The 23414-nt window shown below is 45.0% G+C and overlaps 2 protein-coding genes across 3 annotated transcripts in view; both read left to right on the forward strand.

The window, feature by feature from the left end:
- Nucleotides 1-721: 721 nt before the first annotated feature.
- snrpc (small nuclear ribonucleoprotein polypeptide C) lies at nt 722-7876 on the forward strand. Its single transcript, XM_069190251.1, has 6 exons — nt 722-821; nt 1689-1731; nt 2466-2574; nt 4410-4502; nt 5681-5785; nt 7038-7876. Exons 1-6 carry the CDS (start codon nt 814-816, stop codon nt 7160-7162), a joined length of 483 nt encoding a protein of 160 aa, XP_069046352.1. The 5' UTR covers nt 722-813; the 3' UTR covers nt 7163-7876.
- A 2147-nt stretch (nt 7877-10023) lies between these two features.
- bltp3a (bridge-like lipid transfer protein family member 3A) overlaps nt 10024-23414 on the forward strand; it is a 50327-nt gene continuing 36936 nt past the window's right edge. Inside the window, exon 1 of one of the 2 annotated variants that reach the window (XM_015342148.2) lies at nt 10024-10256. In XM_015342148.2, the coding sequence (XP_015197634.2) occupies nt 10213-10256 (44 nt within the window). In that variant the 5' untranslated portion in view covers nt 10024-10212. The remainder of the gene's footprint in view (nt 10257-23414) is intronic. The other variant, XM_015342150.2, reaches the window with a different exon arrangement.

Below are 23414 nucleotides of genomic sequence, written 5' to 3' on the forward strand. Positions count from 1 at the left end.
ACACTCAGTGAATCCCAAAGCAATTGACATATAGGAGGTGTATACACATTATTCTAGACTGAATTGCTACGCCCACCTGTTGGTGTGTGGCAGCCGTTCTGCGTCTGTAACACCAATGCACAGCTGGTTGGGTAGAGCAGACTGCTTCACCAGTTGAATCACTGAATTAAGGGACAATTTAGGTAAGGCCAAATCTTTGGTCCACACCCAAAGTGCAATTTAGACTAGCCATCTGAAGAACAGGGCCTCTTAAAAAACAGTATTCCTGGCCATACTGGGGAAGTGATGTGTAAATTCTGATCTGGGGAAGTGAGCGCCACCTACTGGTCCACAGGCATCACTTACAGCAGTAGCCTGGTTTCCCTTAGAGATCTCCAATTCCAGTACTGACCAGGTCCAGTGTTGCTCTCTGAGATCTGGAGAAATCAGGCTAGACGGAGGTGTAACACTGCTCTAATTATCTGTGGTCCTACTAGACAGTTCCTGAGGGTCTTAACCCTTTGCATTACGAGTCTGTAAATCGTCACGCCGGGACTGAACTTTAAATTGAGTCCCCCTGCTATTGTCCTCGAAAGAGCTTGTATTATTGGAAAAACGTATAATAACACTATAAAACAAACCAGAAGTGATTTTAAGTCCTGCGCAGTTACCTTGATTTGCATGCTGTCACTGGAGGACTAACACTAAGTTACCAGACGGGGGTGCTGTAGTTTGATGGACGTGAATATCTTAAAAAATGCGCCGCCAGGGTATGTCACTTCCGATTGCATGGCGACAGGAAGAGCGTTTTCTGCAGCAATTTGATGTTTGGAGATGCCGAAGTAAGTGTTTTTTTCATCCTTAATCTTTAAAGTTAATAGCTCGTGATATCTTGTGTTATAATTAGTTGTACGGTGCGCTCGAGTTGCAGTTGAATAAGACAGAGCTTTTCGTGATGGTAATTTATCAAGAAAGACCATGTGGTAATATCGAAGTACAACAATGAAAGACTCGCTGATCGAGCTAACGTTCATTTCTTAAATCGCCGCCTTTTAATTTAATACGACGCTTCTAAGGTCATACATAAAGTATGGCGCGTAGCAACATTATTGTTTTTCAGACGCTGGTGCCTAACTCTGTGGCTTTTCAGCACAAATTAAAGTTTACATTACATTTATTCATAGTTTATTAAATGGAAAATATCGTTTTAATTCGCACAACTATGCAGTTTTGAACAAAGCTATAACTATATTATAAGACAGTCGTGCTAAAGTAAGTTGACGCATTTTCTGTTGGTCGGTAACCTCGGGGTTTTCTCATCATCAATAGATTATGATGTTCAGTTCAGTGTCCCCTGGAAATGTGTATAAATCAACTTGCAAAGCAAACTTTTGACTGAGTCCTTATTACAGGATTGCCAATGTAAATAGGGTCGTTTTGTTTTCCTTGTAAACGGAGTGCAACAATAACGCCCTGAAAATAGTAACTTTTTTTTAGTTTTGATTCGCCAGTTTAGTGTCTTGAGTTTGTAGAAGCATTAATAATAAATGCTTACACTTATATAGCGCTTTTCTGGATACTCCACTCAAAACGCTTTACAGGTAATGAAGTCTCCCCTCCAACAGCACCAATGTGCAGCCCCACCTGGATGATTAACATTTTCATTTTCATGTTAATTAACATTAACAATTTTCTCTTTTCTTTTGCAGGTTTTACTGTGATTACTGTGACACATACTTAACGCACGACTCGGTGAGTTCCCAACTGCTGTGTTGGTAAACGCAGCGGATATGTATTTGCAGAATGGAAACAGGGAGATGATTAACATGCTGGGTTTGAGCGTGTCACGTTTCTTTGGGTGAAGTACTGAGCGAGTGTACGGGCAATCGTGACTGTGTTTTTGTGTCGTTGCTCCACAAAGACAAAATAATTGAACAACTGTTTTGTTTCAGCAACATAAAAGTGCAAGAGAATTATCAGGAGGCATTTGAGAGCCTGTTCTTTTAAAATGACCTCGTAAACTTTTTGACTAGAGAACTGTTAAGGCATCATACATCTCAAGATATTTAAATTCAGATTTCTTTACTGAGTTGGGTAATGACGCCTTGCAGCCCTTCAGGGTGTTTGTAGAAATCATGGAACTAGTGAGCTTTGATTTCTTCAATTTCACTTGACTGGTTCTTTAATACCGCTGCAGAAGTGATACTTGACATGAAAGTGACCATTATATCTGCTTGAAACATTTTTCACTTCAGTCCATAGTTTTCTCTACCCCTGAGACTAGGACAAATCCGTAGTCTTACGGATTTGTCCTAACACTTCAAATGATCTGCAGAAGTTCGTAGTTGTGAATGGTTCCTGCATGCAGTGATCTTGCCAGGTGGTTTAGCAGGGCTGTTTAATGGGTAAAGGGTTGTTTTTGACCTCGGCTTCCCTTGGGGGGCAGACTGGTTCATATTTTCCAAAACGCTTCAATGTTTCTGCAGCCGTCTGTGCGGAAGACACACTGCAGTGGGCGCAAGCACAAGGAAAATGTGAAAGACTACTACCAGAAATGGATGGAGGAGCAGGCGCAGAGCCTCATTGACAAAACCAGTAAGTGGCGAGGGAGACTGCAGAGGTATCCCTGGATAGTAGGTGGGGAGTGTCCTTGTGGAATCACTGGGGTTTCAGACTTGCTCCTGCTTGACCCTTGAGGCCATTTCCCGTTCAAATCTGAGCTTCTCACAGCTGATGATTTAACGATTTTATCAAAATGTGTTGGATGGCACACTGGTGTAGTGGATAGCATTTCTTCCCGGCAGTGCAGGGGCCCTGGACTCAATGCCAATGCCAGACCTGGGGTGCTGTCTGTGTGGAGTTCATATGTTCTCCCCGAGTTTGTGTGGGTTTCCCCCAGGTGTTCAGGTTTCCTCCCACAATCCAAAGACATGCAGGTATGTAAAAAGGCTTCTGGGAAAACTGGCCCTGGCGTGAGTGTGTGACTGTCGTGGTTCCGCTCGGGCTCATGGCCTCCGCCACCCGTTCTGTCCCGCAGCACCTGGGGCGCGAACCCGGGACTCCGGCGTAACGCAGCAGGGAACCAGCCGAGTGAGCTAAAGGAGACCCTTTCCAGGCACCGCAGGGAGGGCGGTGACGTCACCGTATCCGAACTAGCTCCACTAAACATGTCTGTCTGTGCGTGTGTGCGCTTGCCCTCTGATGGACTGGCATGCCTTCCAGGGTGTGTGTTGTCGTGCACCCGTTGCTGGGAGAGACTCTGGCTCCCCCATGGCTCTGAACTGGATGAAGCGGTTAGAAAATGGATGCATTTTAAAGTCGCAGATTTGATGCATCATCTGTCTAGACCAGGGGTGGGGAACCTTTTTTCTGCCTAGTGGCATTTGGATATTTATAACATCAGTCGTGGGCCATACAATATTATCAATTTAAAATTAGCCTGCTTTATTTGGTCAAACATTTAATTAACTCACCCCTAATGTGATGGCTGGAACTGCCTCTCTTTGGTGAGGCGTGTGATGTTAGCTGGTATTGATGATGTTGCTACTTGCAACTGCTTTTCCAGGTTTGCGTCGGTCAGTCTGGAGCCCAGTCGATCAAACAGCCACTTGCTATCATTGAGTTCCCTGACAGGTTTTCCCTTCACCTCCATGAACTGCTTGACTTCATCCCGCAGTTTGTAAAACACAGTGTGTTAACACTTTCACAACGTATACACTCCCAGCCTGCCTGGCACTGACTGTCCTCTGAGTCACCGCAATACAGGCAGACGGGCCACGGGCAGCTGACGAGAAGCATGCGTGTCTGTCCCGTCATGTTATCACGATAAAAATTTTCATATTAGTCGATTATTTCTTTCAAGTTTAAAGGCAGATTTTTTCTCCTGAGTGAAAGTTGAAGAAACCAGACAGTTAATTGGTCAATTAAACAGCTCTTTATTTTAAGAACACAACACTTGCCAAACAGCAGAAACATTGAACAAATCTGTTAGCTGCCCGGTTTGCAACACACACACGCACTCGCGCAGTATTTTGTGCGCATGCGCAAACATGCAAACAGAAACATATATATCGAACTTTTGTTAAAATTATATAGAGGAAAATCATATCACGATAATTATTGTTATCGATTTATCGCCCACCTCTATGCCTGCGGTTGCCTTGGCAGGGCCAGACCAAATGATTTTCGCGGGCCGGACGTTCCCCCACCCCTGGTCTAGACGAATGACTCCTCTGAATTTTCTTACTTTTCCAGAGCAGCCAGAATTGACTTATAGACTTAGATTTATGAGTGATTATTCAAGCAAAATGGTGCATTCATGAAATGTAAGCTCCCTGTGGCAGGCTGTCCTGGAATGACCGTTGCCTGGTCTGGTTTGTGTCTTGAGAGGTGTTTGCTGAAATGAAGAGCCCATGTGTTTCTGTTCACAGCGGCTGCCTTCCAGCAAGGAAAGATTCCTCCCACCCCTTTCCCTGGAGCGCCACCTCCTGGAGGAGCCATGATTCCACCTCCACCTAACATCAGTAAGTCTTCGAAGGGGTCTGCACAGTGACCCTTTGGCTACACAGGAGGAGCATCTTTCCTAACTATGGATGAACTAGCACCTCTGGGTTTTCCTTCTTCGGCCTTCTGTAAAATAGTTTTATCAAAGTTGTGCAGGGGATCATTTCCACCCTTGGTTCCGTTTCCAGAATGTATGTTTTAAACCTAGTGAGCAGGTACTTGTCAAACGCTGGCCTTTTGGTTGCCAGGAGGATAGAGGAGAATTATTGGTGTAAATCAGATATCCTCTGGTTTTAAGAGATCGTCATTTTGTGCAAGTAGGAGATATTTCATATTGTGTTCTCAATTCTGCTGAAAATGTTTTGGCAGAATTATTAATGTTAAATTGAGAACACTACTTCTATATTGTGTGGCTTTTTAAGGAAACAGCATGTATTTTTTTAGAACAAAAATAAAACTGTTATATGGATCCGTGTAGATAAAATTAATGGCATGCTTATTCTTATCGTGATGTTTGTGGATGTTGAAGGAGAACTAGTGGTAATTACATTGTTAGTTCAATGTTAATCCTAGCTATGATTGTACCCGTTTCACAAGGCTGTGAAAATGAAAAAAATATTTAAAATCGGATTTGAAGATGATGCCATGTTTAGAAACACGTAAAATAAGTACAATCCATCTCATCTTCACTAGCCTATTGGTCTTTCCGTTTTCATTCAGTCTTGTGTAGGATGTCCGTGATGGTAGTCAACCCATTGCCGTGTAAATCTGCAAGAAAGGTTGTGATTGGAACATACAATTGAATGCATTTTATGCAGGAAGTGGACAGGAAATGGAAATGCAGGGTTTTAGAGAGGGCCACTGAGTATATTGAACGTGAGGGCTATAGGGTGTGGCTCATGCCTTAATTACAGGATGCTCTAGAATGAGGCTCAAATCTTTTTTCTTCCTCCATCAACCAGGCTTAAACTGAGTTCCTTTATGGTCGAAGAACAGTGCTGCATCCCTCCTGCAGAATTCCACAGTGTATACAGTCTATACTCGCTACTTGTGGTGTCCTAATGCCCTGCTAAGTGTTTTTACATTGGTGTTTCGATTTTTATGTCCGCTACCTGTAGATGTTGACTTTTTTGTGAGCAGGAAATTGTCCCAGTATCCCTGCTGGTGTTGCTAATTTTGTTCATGTGATCTGTTACAGCTGGCCCCCCTCGTCCCGGCATGATGCCAGCGCCCCCTATGGGTGGACCTCCCATGATGCCCATGATGGGCCCTCCTCCCCCTGGCATGATGCCTGGTGGGCCAGGTAAGACATGCCCCTTAGATCTCCTTTAACACCAGAGCTGCACTAACACACTGTGATTATACAGGGTATCTTTTGGATGTTTTAGTTCCTGATTGGGGATAGCTTCTTGCTTCGTTTCATGAACAGCTATATTATTTTTATAGAAAATCCATCAGTCTATTCGGATCATGTGGGCTCTTTTCAATGCACCTGAATGCATACTACACTTCTATAAGATTACTTTCATTTGATGTTTAATAATACACTCAAATATAGGCATACATGCATGCATGTTAAAAATCTCTTCATTGTTGTCTGGTGCACCTGTTTCTTTATCTAAATTCATGCAGGTTTTCTGGAGTTTCTTTCCATTGTACTCCCTCTCTTCTGCAGTTGTGGTGTGTCCCAGTAAACAATAACATTAAATTATTGTATTTCAATTAATTTGTTGGAAATTAAAACAAAGTAATAGGTTTTGAAGGCTGTGATAATTCATTGTGTACATGCAGGGAAGGGCATTGTTTCCTGTTAGACGTGCTGCGTAGACATTTTTTCTGTTTTTGTCTTATCTTAATGTGATGTCTTTCTGAAAGTTGTGCTTATAATCCCAGATCAGTGCTAGAAGAGTTGAGTCTCCTGCTTTTGTTTCACTGACATTAACTATTCAGGTGACACTGGCCTTAAACCAGCAGGAAAACATTTCTGAGAGTCATGTAGATGGTATGAGGCACCCCAACTGTGATTTAGATGAGTCTCAAGAAACTGTGCAGCTCTGAAGTTACAAGAATTGTTTGCTCAATCTTGGAGACTTCTAATCTCGGGTCTATTTGAGTACTTCCTTTGCAGGCTCAAAATTCCTGATTTAAAGAAAAATCCAGGGTGTAGGGGTTATGAAATGGCAAATTGAGGAGGGTATTGATCTTCGGGGGGCAGGGGGTTGCTCTTCTAGTCTTTAAGAAGCTAGCAAATTGGACCACACTGTTGCATCTTCCCCCAATTTCACCTCTGTCTGGCATGTCACTCTTCATCCTTGTGATGGTCACTTGATGTGTGTTGCCTTTTGCAAGTTCTATTGGTCTGTTTACCTCAAGATAGAAAAAGTAATTAACGAATTAAGTCACAGTTTCAGAGCTACTTTTACACAGTTTACTTTAAGACCACAGTGAATGGCAGAAACGTCCCTCAAAAGCATACAATCCTGTCTGGCTTTTATACAGCATTCCTGTATTGAGTTTGAGCAGGATGTCCTGACAGCCTCCTCCTTCCTTTGCAGCACCGGGAATGCGGCCCCCAATGGGCGGCCCGATGCAGATGATGCCAGGCCCCCCCATGATGAGACCACCCTCACGGCCCATGATGGTGCCGTCCAGACCCGGCATGGTGCGGCCCGACAGATAAACCCGCCGAGGAGAAGAGACTCTCGCGCCTCTGCCATGTACATCCCCTCACCTGGGAGACGGCTCTCCAACCATCACCCCTTTCAGATAATCCAAGGACAGCAGTGTTTTTAAAATTGATGTTATTTTCATTTTTGTCCCCCACCTCCCCCAAGTCCTGCTCGCTTTGGTCAACACAGTAGATTCTCCATGATTTAATTCTTGAGACAGCTTACAATGTTTAAAACAAACGGATACTTTGGGAAATTCCATCAAGTGATTAAACTTTTCTTGGCTTGAGCTTGTATAATAAATACCCAGAGAACTGTCAGATACCAGAACCTGATTACAATGAGAATATATTTACCTCTGGAGAGTCACAAGTGTGTCAAAGAAAGTTTGTTGTACAGCCATACGTCTCTACAGCTTCTCTGTGCCAGCATCTTGTTTTGAGAATATTCACATTGTACAGTTGACATGCCCTGACTTTTTACATTTCACCATTGGATGCAAATATCAGCCAGTAAAACCATCCCTTACGATTAGTAGTTTTTTGCCATTAACATTTAAACATTTTAAAGGTTTAAGTGGTTGGGTTTGTTTTTATTTGTATTTTACAGCGTCTTCTGGGTTGTTTTCCCCCCAGTCTTGAAGCTACGCTAAGGCTTCTGCTGTGAGGATTCTCTAGAACTTGTCTTTTCATGTATGTTTTGAGAAATAAAATTCCAGAAATGAAGGAGCCTGTCATCTTTATTAATTTGTAGTACTGGATCAGCTATCTCGAGCAGTTCATTGATTATAAAGTTAAAGCCAAAATGATTTATTAAAATTACAATTAAGGGGCATTTTAAAATGGTTACCATCGCTTTGTGTGCTAGTTGTCATTTAGCTGTTCCCTTATGCTGGAACTGGTAATGTTTTGTGAGGCTTTGCATAAAATTGAGATGAAAATAGTAATATGCTTAATGGTAAGGCTGGTATTTTAACTATTAAAAATATTTGCCTTGACTTCAAGATCGAATCAAGCATGGGCTGAGCTCTTTCATCAGAGGTTTGAACCTGGGTCATGTGCCTAGCTGCCTGTGACTGGGGTCCCCAAGGGGTGTGTGCACAGTTGGCTGAGAGGGTCAAGTTGGGTTGGTTGGTCTGGATGCACTGTTCCTATTGACATAGCGCCTCCTGTAGGTACAGTGATAGCCTTAGTGTCTGGCAGGCTGTGTATTTCTGTTGACTTGGAGTTCAGGTCGATGCTGGAGCAGCCAGGCAGTGCTTTCTCCTTCATTCGAGAAGCCCCAGCACACTCACAAGAGCAGCCTGCTCTCTAGGTGCTGGGGTTTTGCCCCCTGCAGGGGCAGTTCAGAGGGAAGGAGGCGGCTTTGACACCAGGTTCCTGCTATCCTGGAGGAACCCGGCACCATTGTAAAGCAGAGGTTGTCAACGGGGTGCTGGGGAAGTCCTGTCTTTCATGATGCAGGGGAGCACATCTCCAGTCATGGAGAGCCAGAAAGTTTCTGCTTCACTTTCCACCTGAATACACGGTCAGCTATGGTAGTTGACCTCATTATTTAATCGGACACATTGGAACCTTGTTCTTAGGGAGCTGAAGGGTGTAAAACCTGCTGGAGAGCGGCCGTTGAGGCCCCGAGTCCGGCCTTAGAGGTTGACGTGGAGCTGTAGGAATGCACAGCAGATGAGGCCCAGACTGATCCCGGGGCTTGGGACAGTATCACCTGACTGATTCTGGCTGTGAGGCAGGCAGGTTGGGTCTGACAGGAACGCCTGGATTTCAGGTTGGTGGGACAGTAATGCGCTGTGTATAAGAGCATCCTTCTGGGCACATCAAGAATTGTACGGGACAGTGTTTCCTGCCACTGACAGTGATCAGCGTCGCTGCCTCACAGAGCTGGGGCTCAGGGCTCAGTTCTAGACCAGAGATGCTAGCTGTGTAGAGTTTGTATGTTCTCCCCGCATTCACCTGTGTTTCTTCCATGTGCACCAGTTTCCTCCCACAGTCTGGTGGGTTAATTGGCTTCAGAGAAACTTGGTCCTGGTGCAAGTGAGTGTGTGATTGTATGTGCCCTGCAATGGACTGGCGTTCTGAGCTGTTCATCACTAGTAGCAGATAACACAGAAGCAGACTGGAAGAAATCCATCCATTTTCTAACCGATTCTTCCAATTCAGGGTCATGGGGAAGCTGGAGCCTATCCCAGCAAGCAATGGGACACCAGTCTGTTGCAGGGCAGACATCTGTTCAAACTCACACTAGGGTCAATCCCCCAGAATTCAATTAACCTACCAGTATGTCTTTGGACTTTAGGAGAAACCCCACAACAAACAAGGGGAGAACATACTGTATAAACTCCCTGCAGATAGCACTTTAGGTCCAGAATTGAACTGAGGGCCCCAGTGGTACAAAACAGCAATGCTAACCAGTGCGCCACCGAAGAAATGTTCTCCTAATTTGTATGCGTATCTCACGTGTATTCCAAATATTGCCTTAAGTTCATATTTCAATTCAATTTTTGTAGTGACCACAATTAGGAGACTAAAATACACATTGAGCATATTAAACAGACCCCCCAAAACACTAGAATTATAGAGGATTTTATTATTTTTTGTACACATTGCAGTAAATCATCTGTGAGTTAGTTTTACTAATACCAAGTTCAATTGAACCACATTCAAGTACTCCAACCTATTTTATTGTCATTTTTATGTGTTCAAAAGGTGGCGTTATTGAGCTCCTTGTAATTTATTTTCCTTGAAGTGTGCATTTGGGAAACAGAAACCATTTTGGCTCCACAGTAGGCGGACGTCTGAGCCCAGCAGTGAGCGAACGGGGGACTGAGTTTCACCGCCTCCTACGCACGGTCACCCCTGACCCCCCCTGGCAAGCCCGTCCCCGCGCGCCGTGCTTTGTGGGACCGCGGCAGACCGGGTCTGGAGGACCGGCGTGCAGTGCCCAAGCCTATTATAAGATGTTGGTGCAAAGGAGATGGGATAGAAATAGAACTCCCGCCGCAATATCCGAAGGTTTCTTAGCACTGTAGCAGTCAAGAACTTCAACGGACATGGCGGGGATTATCAAAAAACAAATTCTTAAACATTTATCCAGGTAAGGGAAGATGTCGTTTTCCTTTTCTTTTATTACCCTGGAGATCGTTGTCTGTGGTTGCTATGCCAAGCAAACCCAAAGCTTCTCTTTGTGTTGCCTCAATGGTATGGCTTTAAAATAACGCGAGGCGACAGGGCAAAACTTTTCATTACTGTTTTGTTCCGTAATGTGCTAGTGGACGGTTAAGAACTGGTTCCGTGCTGATGAAACTGTCACGTCTTGAATGGACATGACCTGCTCCTTCAATAAACCAGCCCTGCATTGTATATCGTTAACGTTTCCCATAGTGTATATGAGCCGCCTGAGAGCTGCAAGCCGGCGCATCCTTGAGGCGAATGCGAATTAAACGGACTTTAGTTGTACAGAACCACCTCCTCCCAGTCTCAGCCACATAGGAGGGAGAACACTTGAAATTTAAACAAGCTATTAAGATGGATGTGCATAATCTATTAAAAACCTATTTGTCCTCAAAGTCAGGCTTTTGCAAACAGAAGCTGCACTAATGCAGATATTCAAATACTTGTTTCCATTATCAATCCAAACCCGGTGACGAGATGAATCGCAACTGCGATTTGCCTATCTGTAGATGTCCCCGGTTCCCATTCAGTTATCTGGGACTGCAGTGGTTAATAATTTAGGATGACGTAATGGAGTCCGCACAGACCCCCGTCTGTTGTCTCGCGCTCCGTTTTCCACCACCCGAACTGTGTCGTGAGCACATAGCACTACAGTCCTTAGCGTGGCGATTCGTCCTGGGCTTACTAACACCCATTCCATAACATCCGTATGAGCATACATCGACTCGATTTAGAAATACCCGCACACAAATAGTTAAAAAGGCAGTATGTTATCGTTCGGTCGTGTGTACCGCAGTAAGGCACACGTAGACCGTACTTGTTTGAATTCTTACTGTCTCCCACAAAACCCACCACCTCTGTGCCGCTTTGCCTGAACACACCAACACTTCACTGCGCTACCTGTGTATGCGGCACCCGTGTCATCACGGGACAAACCACGCAAACCGACAGGGGAAGACGCGCTCGAATCTGCAGGATTAGGTGGAAGTAGCCTATGTATGCTGCTTCACAAAATAACTTTTACAACCTCTGTTGACAGGAGCTGCTTGGTGGGGCGGCTTGTATGTTGAAAGCTAAGAGTAACAGCAGTAAATTTGTAGCAGCATGTCAGACAGCAGCCAGTCTCCTAATCAATACCGCCCCCCCCAAAAAAACAGGCACATATCCCATCTTAGCTGGTGGCTCGTGTCTCATCAGTTGACCCAGTTTTCGGAGATGTTTTTGTCTGGGTGCCGAGTGACTGAAGGTGACAGGCACGCCACACAGAGAACGCTCCGGGGCAGCCCAGGCTGGAGGCAGGTCTTGAAAGCTTCCATCATGTCCAGCCCACCGGAGGGCCCACCACACAGTAGCTGTTGCTGAATTTAAAAGCCTGGTTTATAATGTTGCTTTATTAGCCCTATACAATTTCTTGCATTAGGAATTCATCTTTTCACATACCCCAGCTTGCTCTCCATGAGACACAGACAGGGAGAGAAGCTTGGGGTCAGAGCACAGGGTCAGCCATTGTACAGCACCCCTGGGGTAGTTGGGGTTAAGGGCCTTGCTCAGGGGCCCAACGGAGTAGGATTCTTCTGCCAGCTGTGGGATTTGAACCAGCAACCTTCCAGTCACAGGCACAGATCCTTAACCACAGAGCCACCGCTCCACCCTTTTTTTATATGGAGGGGTGATACGGTGGCGCAGGTGTTAGCATTGCTGCTTCACAGCATAAGGGCCTGGGTCCAGTTCCAGCCATGGAGGGCTATCTGTGTATCCTGGAGCTTGCATGTTCTCCTCGAGTTCACGTTTGTTTCCTCTGGGTTTCTTCCTCAAGTTTCTCCCCACAGTCAAAAAACATACTTGTTGGTTAATTGTCTTCTGGGAAACCTGGCCCTGGTGTGCGTGTCCTGTGATGGACTGGTGTCCCATCCAGGGTGTATCCTGCCTTGTGCCCAGTGCTCACCTCCGACTCTGAATTGGATTAGCAGTTATTGGATGCGTCTGGATCTGGGCTCGTAACCGAAAAGTTGTTCAAGTACCTGCAGCTGTCGCTTCCTTGAGCAAAGTGCTCTAGTCTGCTCTGCCGTGCAAAAGGACATCGTGGGAGTCCTGTTTTCTCAGTCTACTTAACAGCACATGAGCGGAGGAAAGCCCAGGCCTGATGAGTTATGCGTTGTAAGGTCAGCTCCTACCCTGGAAGAGCACAGGCACTGGGATCAGCAATCCTGGTGTCTGGCACAGCCTTGGTGAGGGCATTCTGGGATAGCTTGAGGTCATGCCCAGCGGTTGCCCACGCAAAATGTGATGCCCAGGGGGCACTTTCCTGTGACCCTGCCTTGTGCACTTTCTGTCAGTTAGGCTGAGGGGGATCAGCTGTAGATCGGATCGCCCTACTCCTGTGCCTGACGGGAGCAGTGCCCTGTCTTCACAGTTCCAGCGGTAGCTGTGGGTTCCCCCTCTGTGAGGGTCTCCCGCAGAAACCCCCCTGTCTCCAGACCTTTTCCACATGAAGGCAGTTGGCACTGCAGCAATGCGTTGGGGGGGAAAAAGTCGATTTCCAGAGCTCGTTTTGAGAAAAGTGTGTTAAATTGAAAGTGTTTGTTGACTGTTAGGGTATGGTAGTGGAAGATTAGTAGAGCACTGCAGGCTCCGTTGAGTTGCAGTGACTCAGAAATACTCAGCCATGCTAATCTTCACATCCCTTACCAGGGGTGGAGAACAAATGACCCAAAATGTCTGGTCTGTCACTTAAGGTGGTTTAATTTGTTTACTTTTGAGGCCTGAAAAGCAATATGTTGGCATATTGGGTGAGGTGTGTTATTCATCAAATGAGAAAAAAAGTGGGGTGGTATGGTGGCACAGTCTTGAGCACTGCTGCTTCATAAAATGGGGCTCTGGGTTCAGTTCCGGACCTGGGGCGCTGTCTGCGGGGAGTTTGTGTGTTCTGCCCATATTTGTGTAGGTTTCCTCTGGGTGCCCCAGTTGCCTTCAGTATTCCAAAGACATTTTAGTAGGTGGCTTGGCTTCTGGGAGAACTGACCCTGGTGTGTGTGCCAGGACTGTGATGGACTGGTGTCCCTTCCAGGGTGTACCCTGCCTTGCGCTCATTCTTGGCAGGATAGACTCCAGCTCCCAGTGTTGCAGAAAAGGCATCTGTATAACACTGTTTAGAGTAAGGCACTCTGAAAACTTCAGAGTGTTTGGAGCAGCTACTTTAGAAAATACGATTCCAGTACTTTTTTTTGTTTCCTCTCCCTTGTGAGGTATACAGTGACGAGCCCTCCGCTTCTGTCGTCAGAGTGAAATCTCAAGGAGAGTTGCCCTAAATTCGGATACCTGCGGTTTGAAATACAAGATGGGGAGAGGAGTCTGGATCTCTGAAAGGGAGGACTAATTTCATGTTTATATAATATTGGTCACCACCAAGGATCCCAAAGCACTTAATGTACAGAAGGGACCCACTTCATCCACCACTACAGTGCAGCCCCCACCTGGGTGACACACAGCATCCATTCGTTTTCTCTCAGCCATTAAGGGGAAGCTGTAGGAGGGCTAGTTTGTGCAGGCTCGAAAGTGGAATTTATCCAGGACACAAGGGCTAATAACCCTACTCTTACAATGAGTGTCATGTGGTCCTTATTGGCCAGGTAGTTCGGACTTAGACTGGCTTAATGTTGCACTAGAATGCTGGCACCTCCTACATCACCGTGTCACCACTGAACAGGCCCAGCTTGCTTAGCTTCTGAGATCTGACTAGATCAGGGTGATAGCACTGCTGTCAATGTGATAATACAAACGAATGCACAATGAAAATACAAGTCAAATTTTGCATCGTTAGTTTATCAGACACATGCATAACGTTATTTGAATTTTAAGGAGCGAACAGATAAGTGTATTGAGATAAGATAATGAACTTAGGTCATGTGATGGCATGAAATTCACTAAGTGTCTAATGTTTTAAGTGCTCAATGTTTAATTCCAGTGGATTTAAATTTGCTGGAATGAGCTGATCAAGAATCAATGTTAACAGTCTTTGATCATTTTAGTTACTGCAAGACTGAGAAAGCTGTGGACCTGCTCAGTTTGATATACTGTACGTGTTTGCCATTGGCATGACTGAAAATGCTGCTCTGTGAGTGAAGTTGCCTGAGGAATAAGTTCTGCTTCGCCAATCGGCAGGCCAGGTCAGAGAAACCAGGCTCTGAGGGAGACAAGCCAGATCGTGCAAGGCTGATCACTACACAGGCCCAGGACCTGTCTGATCCACCTGTGTAATAGTTTCCACACTCAGGAAGCTGTAGAACGAGAAATTTCGGGAGGAACGAGCCTGCACATCAGCAGAATGTCACAATTCATGCTGAACCCATGAAAAACCCTGTTTCTTCGATCTGTAATTTTGTTTGCATTGTGTTTTTTTTCTGCTACGTGTTAAAAATATTTGATTTAAATAATTTAACTGGAAATCAGTTAGATTCTAAGCACAGCATTTCTTCTGTGCAGCAGTATACTTCGGCTTTAACTGGCCCGTTAACACCAGAGACGTTCTGACAGTGAAGCAACTTGGGAAGATCAGTTCTGCGCGAAATGAGGAAGATATTGACTGACTTGGATGGAAATGAATGAAAGCAGTGGTTTTCTTCCAAGCAGGAGAACTGCGTGTTCCCACAGTCCAGCCCTCTCACAAGCTTGCCTTGGGGACTTCCCAAGTCCACACAGAGTGCTGACTAAAGTTGATTGGCATTATGTGATGGGTTTTTATTAAGATTGGATTCTCCCAAAAGAGCAGCAGTGCTTTTTTTTGTAGGTGTATATTTCCTGTTTTATTACTTATGTTGTTTATTACGTATATGATAATTATGGGAAATATTGGATGGTAATATTAAAAAAAGATCAACAGTGTAATACTTACCTGAACCCGAGCAATGTAAAATGATTGATAATACTGACAATGATTGATAAATAATACTGACAATCATCAATCAATCAATGAATAATACTGAGTACAATCATCTCCAAAATCACGGTCTTTAAGAGTCAATATGGTAGAAATCATATCAATAATCATTTCACAAGAGATGTAAAAGTGGAATTCGTGTTTTTTTTTTATCAAACGAATTAACAGTTAACAGTAACACAGAATGTTTACTGTAACAGACAAGGTCCCGTTCTGAAGTGTAAGTTTGTGGTGATTTGTTGTGCTGTTAATGTTTCAGAATCAGCTGGCGAAAGTGGAAAAGAGGTGGGAAGTCAGCCTGCTCTCCTGCAGCTTATGAACAGTTGGCGAAGTCAAGTGTCACGCCGCACACATAAGAAACAGAATCCCGAAACCTGCTCTTTTTCACAAGATTTACAGACATGGAAAAAATAACAATATTTTTAAACTGATCATTTATCAGCTTTGAAAAGAAATGCGTAAGAGAGATAAGAGGGAGGCACAGTGGTTAGCATTGCAGCCTTGTAGTGCTGCAGCCCCGGCTTCAACTCAGGACCCGGGATGCTATCTGTGTGGAGTTTGTATGTTCTCCCTGTGTTTGTGTGGGTTTCCTCAAGGTAATCTGGTTTCCTCCCACAGTCCAAACCATCCTGGTAGGTTGGATGGCTTCTGGGAAAACTGGCCCTGGTGTGAGTGTGTGCGTGTCTGTGTGCTCTATGATGGACTGGTGTCCTGCCCAGGGTGTATCCTGCCTCGCACCCGCTGCTTTCCAGCTGCCCCGCGACCCTGAACTGGAGGAAGCGGTTCAGTACAATTCAAGCTTTATTGCCCCCTGGAGGAAATTTGTTTTACGGCACAGTCAGACACAACACAATGACAAATAAAGATCATCAAAAGGGAAGAGAATACAGTCTTGTTACAGGAGAAAAGAAACAAGAGACAAGGTTACTTTGCATTGTTTAAGAGTGGGAATGAAAGGTTTCCTGAGTCTGTAGGTTTTACACCTGGGGGCACAGAGGTATCTCCCAGATGGGAGAAGTGTAATTTCGCAGTCGAGGGGGTGAGACGCTTGATGGTTTTGGCTTTCTTAGTCACCCTCTGTTTGTAAAGGATGCTTAAGTTGACTTGATTATTCCCGATTATTTTGCCTTTTATGTTCACTAACTTACCAGCCTATTACAATTACCGGTACTTACAGTATGTCGCCAAGCCAACAAGTGAAGCAGTATGTTAAGACACTTTCACTGAATGTTTTGTAGAGAAGTGTAAGAATAGTCTTAGCTATAGTTTTGTCTTTTTTTTATAGACAACAAATGTTGTGACACTAGAAAGGTTAGAAAGTAGATGGTAGAGAGAGGAGCGTTCAGTTCGTCAGGAGTGATCTGAAGTGCGTTCTGTTGCAGTCTCTGAGCGTGCTCAGCAGCTGGCAGTGATGTAAGAGCAGGTGATTGGTAGGACACACCGTGCTTGGGACAGCTGGGGACAGGGGTGAAGGTGAGCACTTGAATACACAGGGATCAGAGAAGGCAAGGTGAGAGAATAATAATAATAATAATTACTTACAGTATATAGCCCTTTTCTGGACGCTCCACTCAAAGTGCTTTACAGGTAATGGGGACTCCCCTCCACCACCACCAGTGGGCAGCCCCACCTGGATGATGCGACGGCAGCCATAGTGCACCAGTACACTGACCACACATCAGCTATCAGTTGGGAGGAGAGCAGAGTGATGAAGCCGATTCATAGGTGGGAATTATTAGGAGGCCATGATAGGTAAAGGCCAATGGAAATTTTGCCAGAGTTACCCCCTTACCCCTAGAATTTTTTAATGACCACAGATAGTCAGGACCTCGGTTTTACGTCTCATCCAAAGGACGGCACCTGTTTACAGTATAGTGTCCCCATCACTATACTGGGGCATTAGAACCCACATAGACTGCAGGGTGAGCGCCCCCTGCTGGGCCAACTAACACCTCTTCCACCAGCAACCTTAGTTTTTCCCAGGAGGTCTCCCATCCAGGTACTGACCAGGCTCACACCTGCTGAGCTTCAGTGGTCTGCCAGTTGTGAGGGCTGGAGTAACATTGCCCCTGTGCAGCGCCCACAATCGCCTGGAGTGTGCTGGCAGCTCTTCTCCAGGTTGTGTAAGCCGAGGCAGGAAAGAGAATTCAGTGTGGCACCTGGACTGCAGCACGAGTACAGTAGGATAGATCTAAGGAGTACAGGTTCATTAAGAGTCATGCCTCCTGAGGTATCCAGCAATGTGCTGCATGTTGACTGTCATACAGCCTCTTTTATATTCATAACCCAAAAGGCCTCGACTCTGGCGTGGTGTTAAACTTTGTCAGGGTTTGTCAGAGAGCAGATATCAAAGCAGCCTTTGTTGATGTCATCAGGTCTGATCGGAGATAGCAAAATGTTAGGCTTGTTAGTCTGGGTGGTACAAGTGTCTCCGTAATGAAAGTGATCTGTGTTTTACGTCCTGAAGTGTTTGGAATGTTTTTTAAATGTGTCAGTTTAATTTGCACGGTTGAGAATCGTGCATCTTCCATACTTGTGAAGCAGAAACTTGGTGTGATATGAAGTTAGAGGCTTAATGGGCTGAAGATGGTGAGATGTTCATTAGAGTGAATTGAGTGGGTCAGTTGACACAGGGACTTGCCTGTACCCACTGCGTCTCTCTCTGTTCAGAGTGGAAATGTGAAAGAGCTCAGAAACGCGTGCAGTCAAGCACGAGGGGACAGCAGCCAGTCGCTTGGGCATCACCTCTGCCCTGGACGGTGGGTGACCTCAGCAGTGGTGCCAGGACAAAGCAATGTGAGGTTCTCTTCTCGACAAACGAGCTTTGGTGTTTGGCACCTGAGAAGCAGCGGCAGAGAAATCATTATCATTCATTCTTGTTCCGGGCCTGTCACAGGTCAGGAGATCGAAGCCCAGGGCCAATCAAACACCCAGCCCCAGGGAATGGAGGTTAATCGTATCTGAGCCATACCCTGTCCCAGATGGGGAGCAGGAAGATTGCACCTTGACTTTACTGAGGGATACATTTGTCACTGTTTTCACTCGGGAGCATGTTGTGTTGCTTTTTGTGCACTGCTGTTACATTTTCATAGAGCTGCACAATTTTACAGCCCTTTATTAATCAAAACCCACAGGGGCATGAGGCAGCATGAGAGAACCAGCCTCGTGTGCAGTGTTTTTACAATGGGATACACAAAATAAATCAAATAAAAACAAGTCATAAGCAAGAAAAAAACGAGTTACAAAGGGTCCAGTGTTTCCATCCTTAATAATCACGATCCAGGCTGCATGGTGGATCGGTTGTTAGCATTGTTTGCTTCAGAGTGCCGTGGGCCCTGGGTTCAGTTCCTGAGGTGCTGTCTGTGTGGAGTTTGTATGTTCTCCCTGTGTTTGTGTGGGTTTCCCCCAGGCGCACTGCTTTCCTCACACAGTCCAAAAACGTGCTGGTAGGCTAATTGGCTTCTGCGAAAATTGGCCCTGGTGTGTGTGTTGGTGTGCTCCCTGCCATGGACTGGCATCCTGTCCAGGGTGTATCTTGCCCTGCACTCATTGCTTTCTGTGATAGGTTCCAGCTCCCCTGCAGTCCTGAATTGTATAAGTGCTCAGTAAAAGTGATGTGGTGATGATAATCGTGACACACCGTGAGTGAAAGGACTGCTGCCTGCTGGGTCGAATTAGGCAAGGGTTTGCACTCAGTCCCTCTGAAAGCATGACTCAGAGAGTTCAGTGTCGGGCGTATTGAGTAAACTGCAGCTTTTTGTTTCCTGCAGCATTTGTTCTTTGCCTTAGACCCAGGGGCTTTGCAGAGTTCACAAGGGTTGCTAGCGCACAGCAGACAAAATAAGAGAGCAGAGGCCTAAAGTGGATGCCAAAGCACTCTAGGTAAGAGGGCAGTGGAGGCAGGTGAAGATTAGTGACCCGCTGACAGAGACAGTAGACGTTTTTACAAAACGCCTTCACTGCAGTTCAGACAGTCTGCCTGAGGAACAGCTTCTTGTGTTCATAATACTGTGACCAGCTCCATTGTTACTTAGTGCAGGCAGTGTGGAAAGACAGGTGAATCAGCCTCACACACAGGTATATTGCCCTGTTGTTTACAGAGGCGTGTGCTATTTGCTTGAGGGAGAAGAAATCTCCCTCAAGCAAATAGAAATCACAGAATCAAGTTCCTGCTCTACGCAGATGACCTGGTCCTGCTGTCGCCCACAGAACAGGGGTTGCAGCAGAACCTGGCACTGCTGGAGCAGTGCTGTCAGACCTGGGCACTGACAGTCAATCTGGACAAGACCAGAGTTATGGTTTACCAGAAGAAAGCCAGACCTCAGGGAAACAGGTACAAATTCACACTGAACAACAACACATTGGAGCACACATCCAGCTACACATATCTCGGTCTCACCATCAGCTCTTCCGGGAGTTTTGACCTGGCAGTGAAGGCACTGAGGGAGAAGGCACTCAGGGCTTTCTACGCAATAAGAAGGAGGCTCTTCAACATCAACCCACCAACAAGAATCTGGCTCCAAATATTTGAAAGTGTAATCCAACCCATTGCCCTATACGGCAGTGAAGTGTGGGGTCCCCTCACAGACCAGGATTACACCCAATGGGACAAACACCCCACAGAAACTCTGCACATGGAGATCTGTAGAATCATCCTCCGTGTGCAGAGAAAAACTCCTAACAACGGGTGCAGGGCCGAATTAGGCCAGTACCCACTATTGATAAACATACAGAAAAGAATATTAAAGTATTGGCTACACCTAAAAAACAGTGACCAAAATTCCTACCACCACAAAGCCCTGCTGAGCCAAGAGCTGAGCCCAAAACAGAGCCCCCTGAGCCAGCTGGTCCTGAGGCTCACCGACCTGAACCACACCAACACTAACCAGCCTCAGGACAGCACTGCTAGAGCACCACAACCCAGACTCAACCACATCACAGCACAGATCAAACAGCAATATCTCACACACTGGGACACACACACACACAAACACAACATAAACTGGAATGCTACAGAACCTTAAACAGACAATACACACTAGCTGAATATTTGACCAAAATAAAAAATAACAAACAGAAACAGACCCTGACGAAGTACAGGCTCAGTGACCACAACCTGGCCATAGAAACTGGGCGACACAGGCAGACCTGGCTGCCCAGAGAGGACAGGCTGTGCTCCCACTGCCAGCAGGGAGAAATAGAGACAGAGGTGCACTTCCTACTGCACTGTGACAGATACTCTGGGATTAGAGAAACATTCTTCCCGAAATTCAGAAATCTAATCCCAGAGTTCCCACACCTGCCAAAACCACAACAGGTCCCAATCCTACTGGGAGAGGGAGGAGGGAACTCAGTTGATCTGGCAGCCCAGTATGTGATCTCCTGTCACAGCCTGAGGATCAGTGAGTCCGTCTCCCAATAATGCTCCAGCCGCCTACAGTATATGTCAATATTATATAATATGTCTTTGTTGTAAATGTCTGTAACATGTCTGTAGATTTTATTTTACTTCTATTTTTTGTTTTGTTCTATGTTAATTTTATTATTTTTATTTGCTTTGGCAACACTGATTGTACCCATCGGTCATGCTAATAAAGCACCTTGAATTGAATTGAATTGAGAAGATGAAAGACCAGAGAGAGAGAGAGCACCCAATAGGCAAAAACAAACAGAATGGAGACATCCCAGCTGTTCTACAGGGGAGGAAGAGGAAAGAGTGAGCTTTGAAAGACAGGAAGGGATTATGATAAGTGCAACTCCGAGGATGCAGGAAGCTAGAATACCATCTTATCCTGAGCCATCTTTACCCACCACAGGGCTTTTGCGTGTGCATACAGAAGTGAATAATTGATGTGGCGCTGTTCATCCAGAAAGATCTGAAAATGCTTTTAATATGGCAGGTACCCACTTCCTTCACCACTGTAACAGATGCCCCTGAGATGGTAGCATAGCAAGGCACACAAAATCATCTCTAAAATAGGAAACCAAACAGACGAGGGCACCACCCCGATGTAAAACTTCAGCCTCTGAAATCACGGTTTCACTCCACGAGCAGGTGTGGAAATGCCTCACCTGGTCCATCGCGTTTAGGCCAGTCCACTCTTGCCTGTCTTCTTTCTTACCGGCTGGCATGGCAACCAAGTATAGGTAGGTCTTGTCCTTTCTTTTAACCTACCCGAAACTTGTAAAGATTTCCCCCCAGAGAATCTCACCGTCCAAAATGTCTGTGCGGGTCTGCTAAGACAACCTCTGTCTCCTCTGTGAGGCCTTTTATAGAGAACTGGTGACCCCAGGTGCAGCCAGTTCCCTGTTGTCCTACCGAGAATGGCCGTCTGGGACTGGCTCAACATCGACCTCTGGTGGTTCAGCCCCCTTTCCACAGTCCTATACTGCCCTCCCTGTTAGAGACACTGAAGTTCTGCTCCCGCCTGCTCTGTTCTGCACCTGCAGGCCCACTACGCAGCAGATCGGAGGGGGACTGGGAAGTTTCTTCACCAGGGGGTATTAAAGGAGAACGTTTGGAAAGCTCGACTGTGGGATCCCGGACTCTGGGGCTGCCACCCCTACTCTTCCATTCCATGAGCTCTTTGATGTCCACGCAGTCATTACCTTTATTTAATGTCCCATGTGAAGGATCATAGCCTCCTGCATCACCCTGTGCCAGGTTTCCATACTTGGGCACTGGTTTTGGAAATGCAGGTCCAAAGGGGGGGAGCGCCTCCTGCTGGTCCACTAGCATCTCTTACAGAAACAGCCGCGTTTTCCTTGGAGATCCTCTATCTTGGTACTGACTAGGCCCAGCCTTGCTTAACTCTTGAGGCTTGAAGGTGGTTTTCTAGTGAATTTACAATCCTCACTGGATACTCGGTCACTGTTATTATCCAAGCTAATTGGAAAATCATTTGATTTTGTCAAGACTTTAAAATTTCTGTCCTAGTCAGCTGAAAGTGAGCATCAGTACTTTTTTTACTTATTATTTATTAAAGAAACCATTTACGAGTAAAATATTAAATGTATAGCTATTTATATGTATTGACAGTGGGGTTATATACAGAAACATAACTGATTCAAATCTGCATTGACAAAAACAATTTAAAAGAAAGACATAAAGTTCGGCACTAAATATTATATCATTTTACTTCACAAAGTGAGATGAGGTCTTAATGGAGACATTAATGTTTCCCCGGTTAAACAATATTTGTTCAACCGTTCCATTACAAATCTCAGTCACAATATCAATCCCCTGTTCTTTAATGAGCCTTTTTATTGTCATCATTTTTTTTACTTGCAGCTAGAAGAATTCATAAATTATTTCTGTCTTTTGGTTCTTTTGGTTCAATGTGATCAGCTGAAAAGTTTTCCTGGTGCATAACTGAGAATTCAAAAGGTATCATTAAATTAACTATTTTATTAAGAGTTATGTATAACAATTGTGAATATTGGTGTATCTATAGGCAGTACCTGAATATTTGTGTGATTTGCTACCTGCTCTCCACGTAACCTCCAATACTGTGAAGTGGCATTTGTGATGTTCCTTTTGTTTAACTTGTATTTTAGGCCTGATTAAAAAATGAATTAAGTTCTTTACCAGTAGAAGTTTCTCCATGTATGTGAACTTCTGGAGGTTTGTTGAAATTTGCATATGTTCATCCACTGATTAGAAGATATTGTATTCTCATTTTCTTTTAACATATTCTGTTGAATCTTTGTTTTCATTTATTCAATACTAGTGTATAGTTTTGAAGTTATTTTCTTCTGATTACTTCGTTGATGAGCAGCTGGAGCATCAGTACTTTATGGTTCAGAGGAGAGGTTGTGTTTCAGTACTGCAGTGCTGCCCTTTCTAACGTCAGATAAACTCCAACTCTTTCTCTAATATGGCATACTGGGGTTAAAACCATTCTATTTATTTTTTTCACAATCTGAAATTGATACTTTCAAATTTACAGGCCTATCTGTAGACACCCGATTTAATTCAAACAAACAACATAAACCACCTTTTGAAGAAAAGCCCAACACAACCAATCTAGCTTTTTGTCTTTTCCTTTATGTATTAGCCAGTGCTTCCAGTAACTGGAAAGTTTGTTAGCGTAATCTCTACAAACCTACTCCTGGTGTCTCTCCAGTTCTCTGTGTCTCTGAGAG

The sequence above is a fragment of the Lepisosteus oculatus genome, chromosome 5 (assembly GCF_040954835.1).
Source record: "Lepisosteus oculatus isolate fLepOcu1 chromosome 5, fLepOcu1.hap2, whole genome shotgun sequence".
In the NCBI taxonomy this organism is placed as follows: domain Eukaryota; kingdom Metazoa; phylum Chordata; class Actinopteri; order Semionotiformes; family Lepisosteidae; genus Lepisosteus; species Lepisosteus oculatus.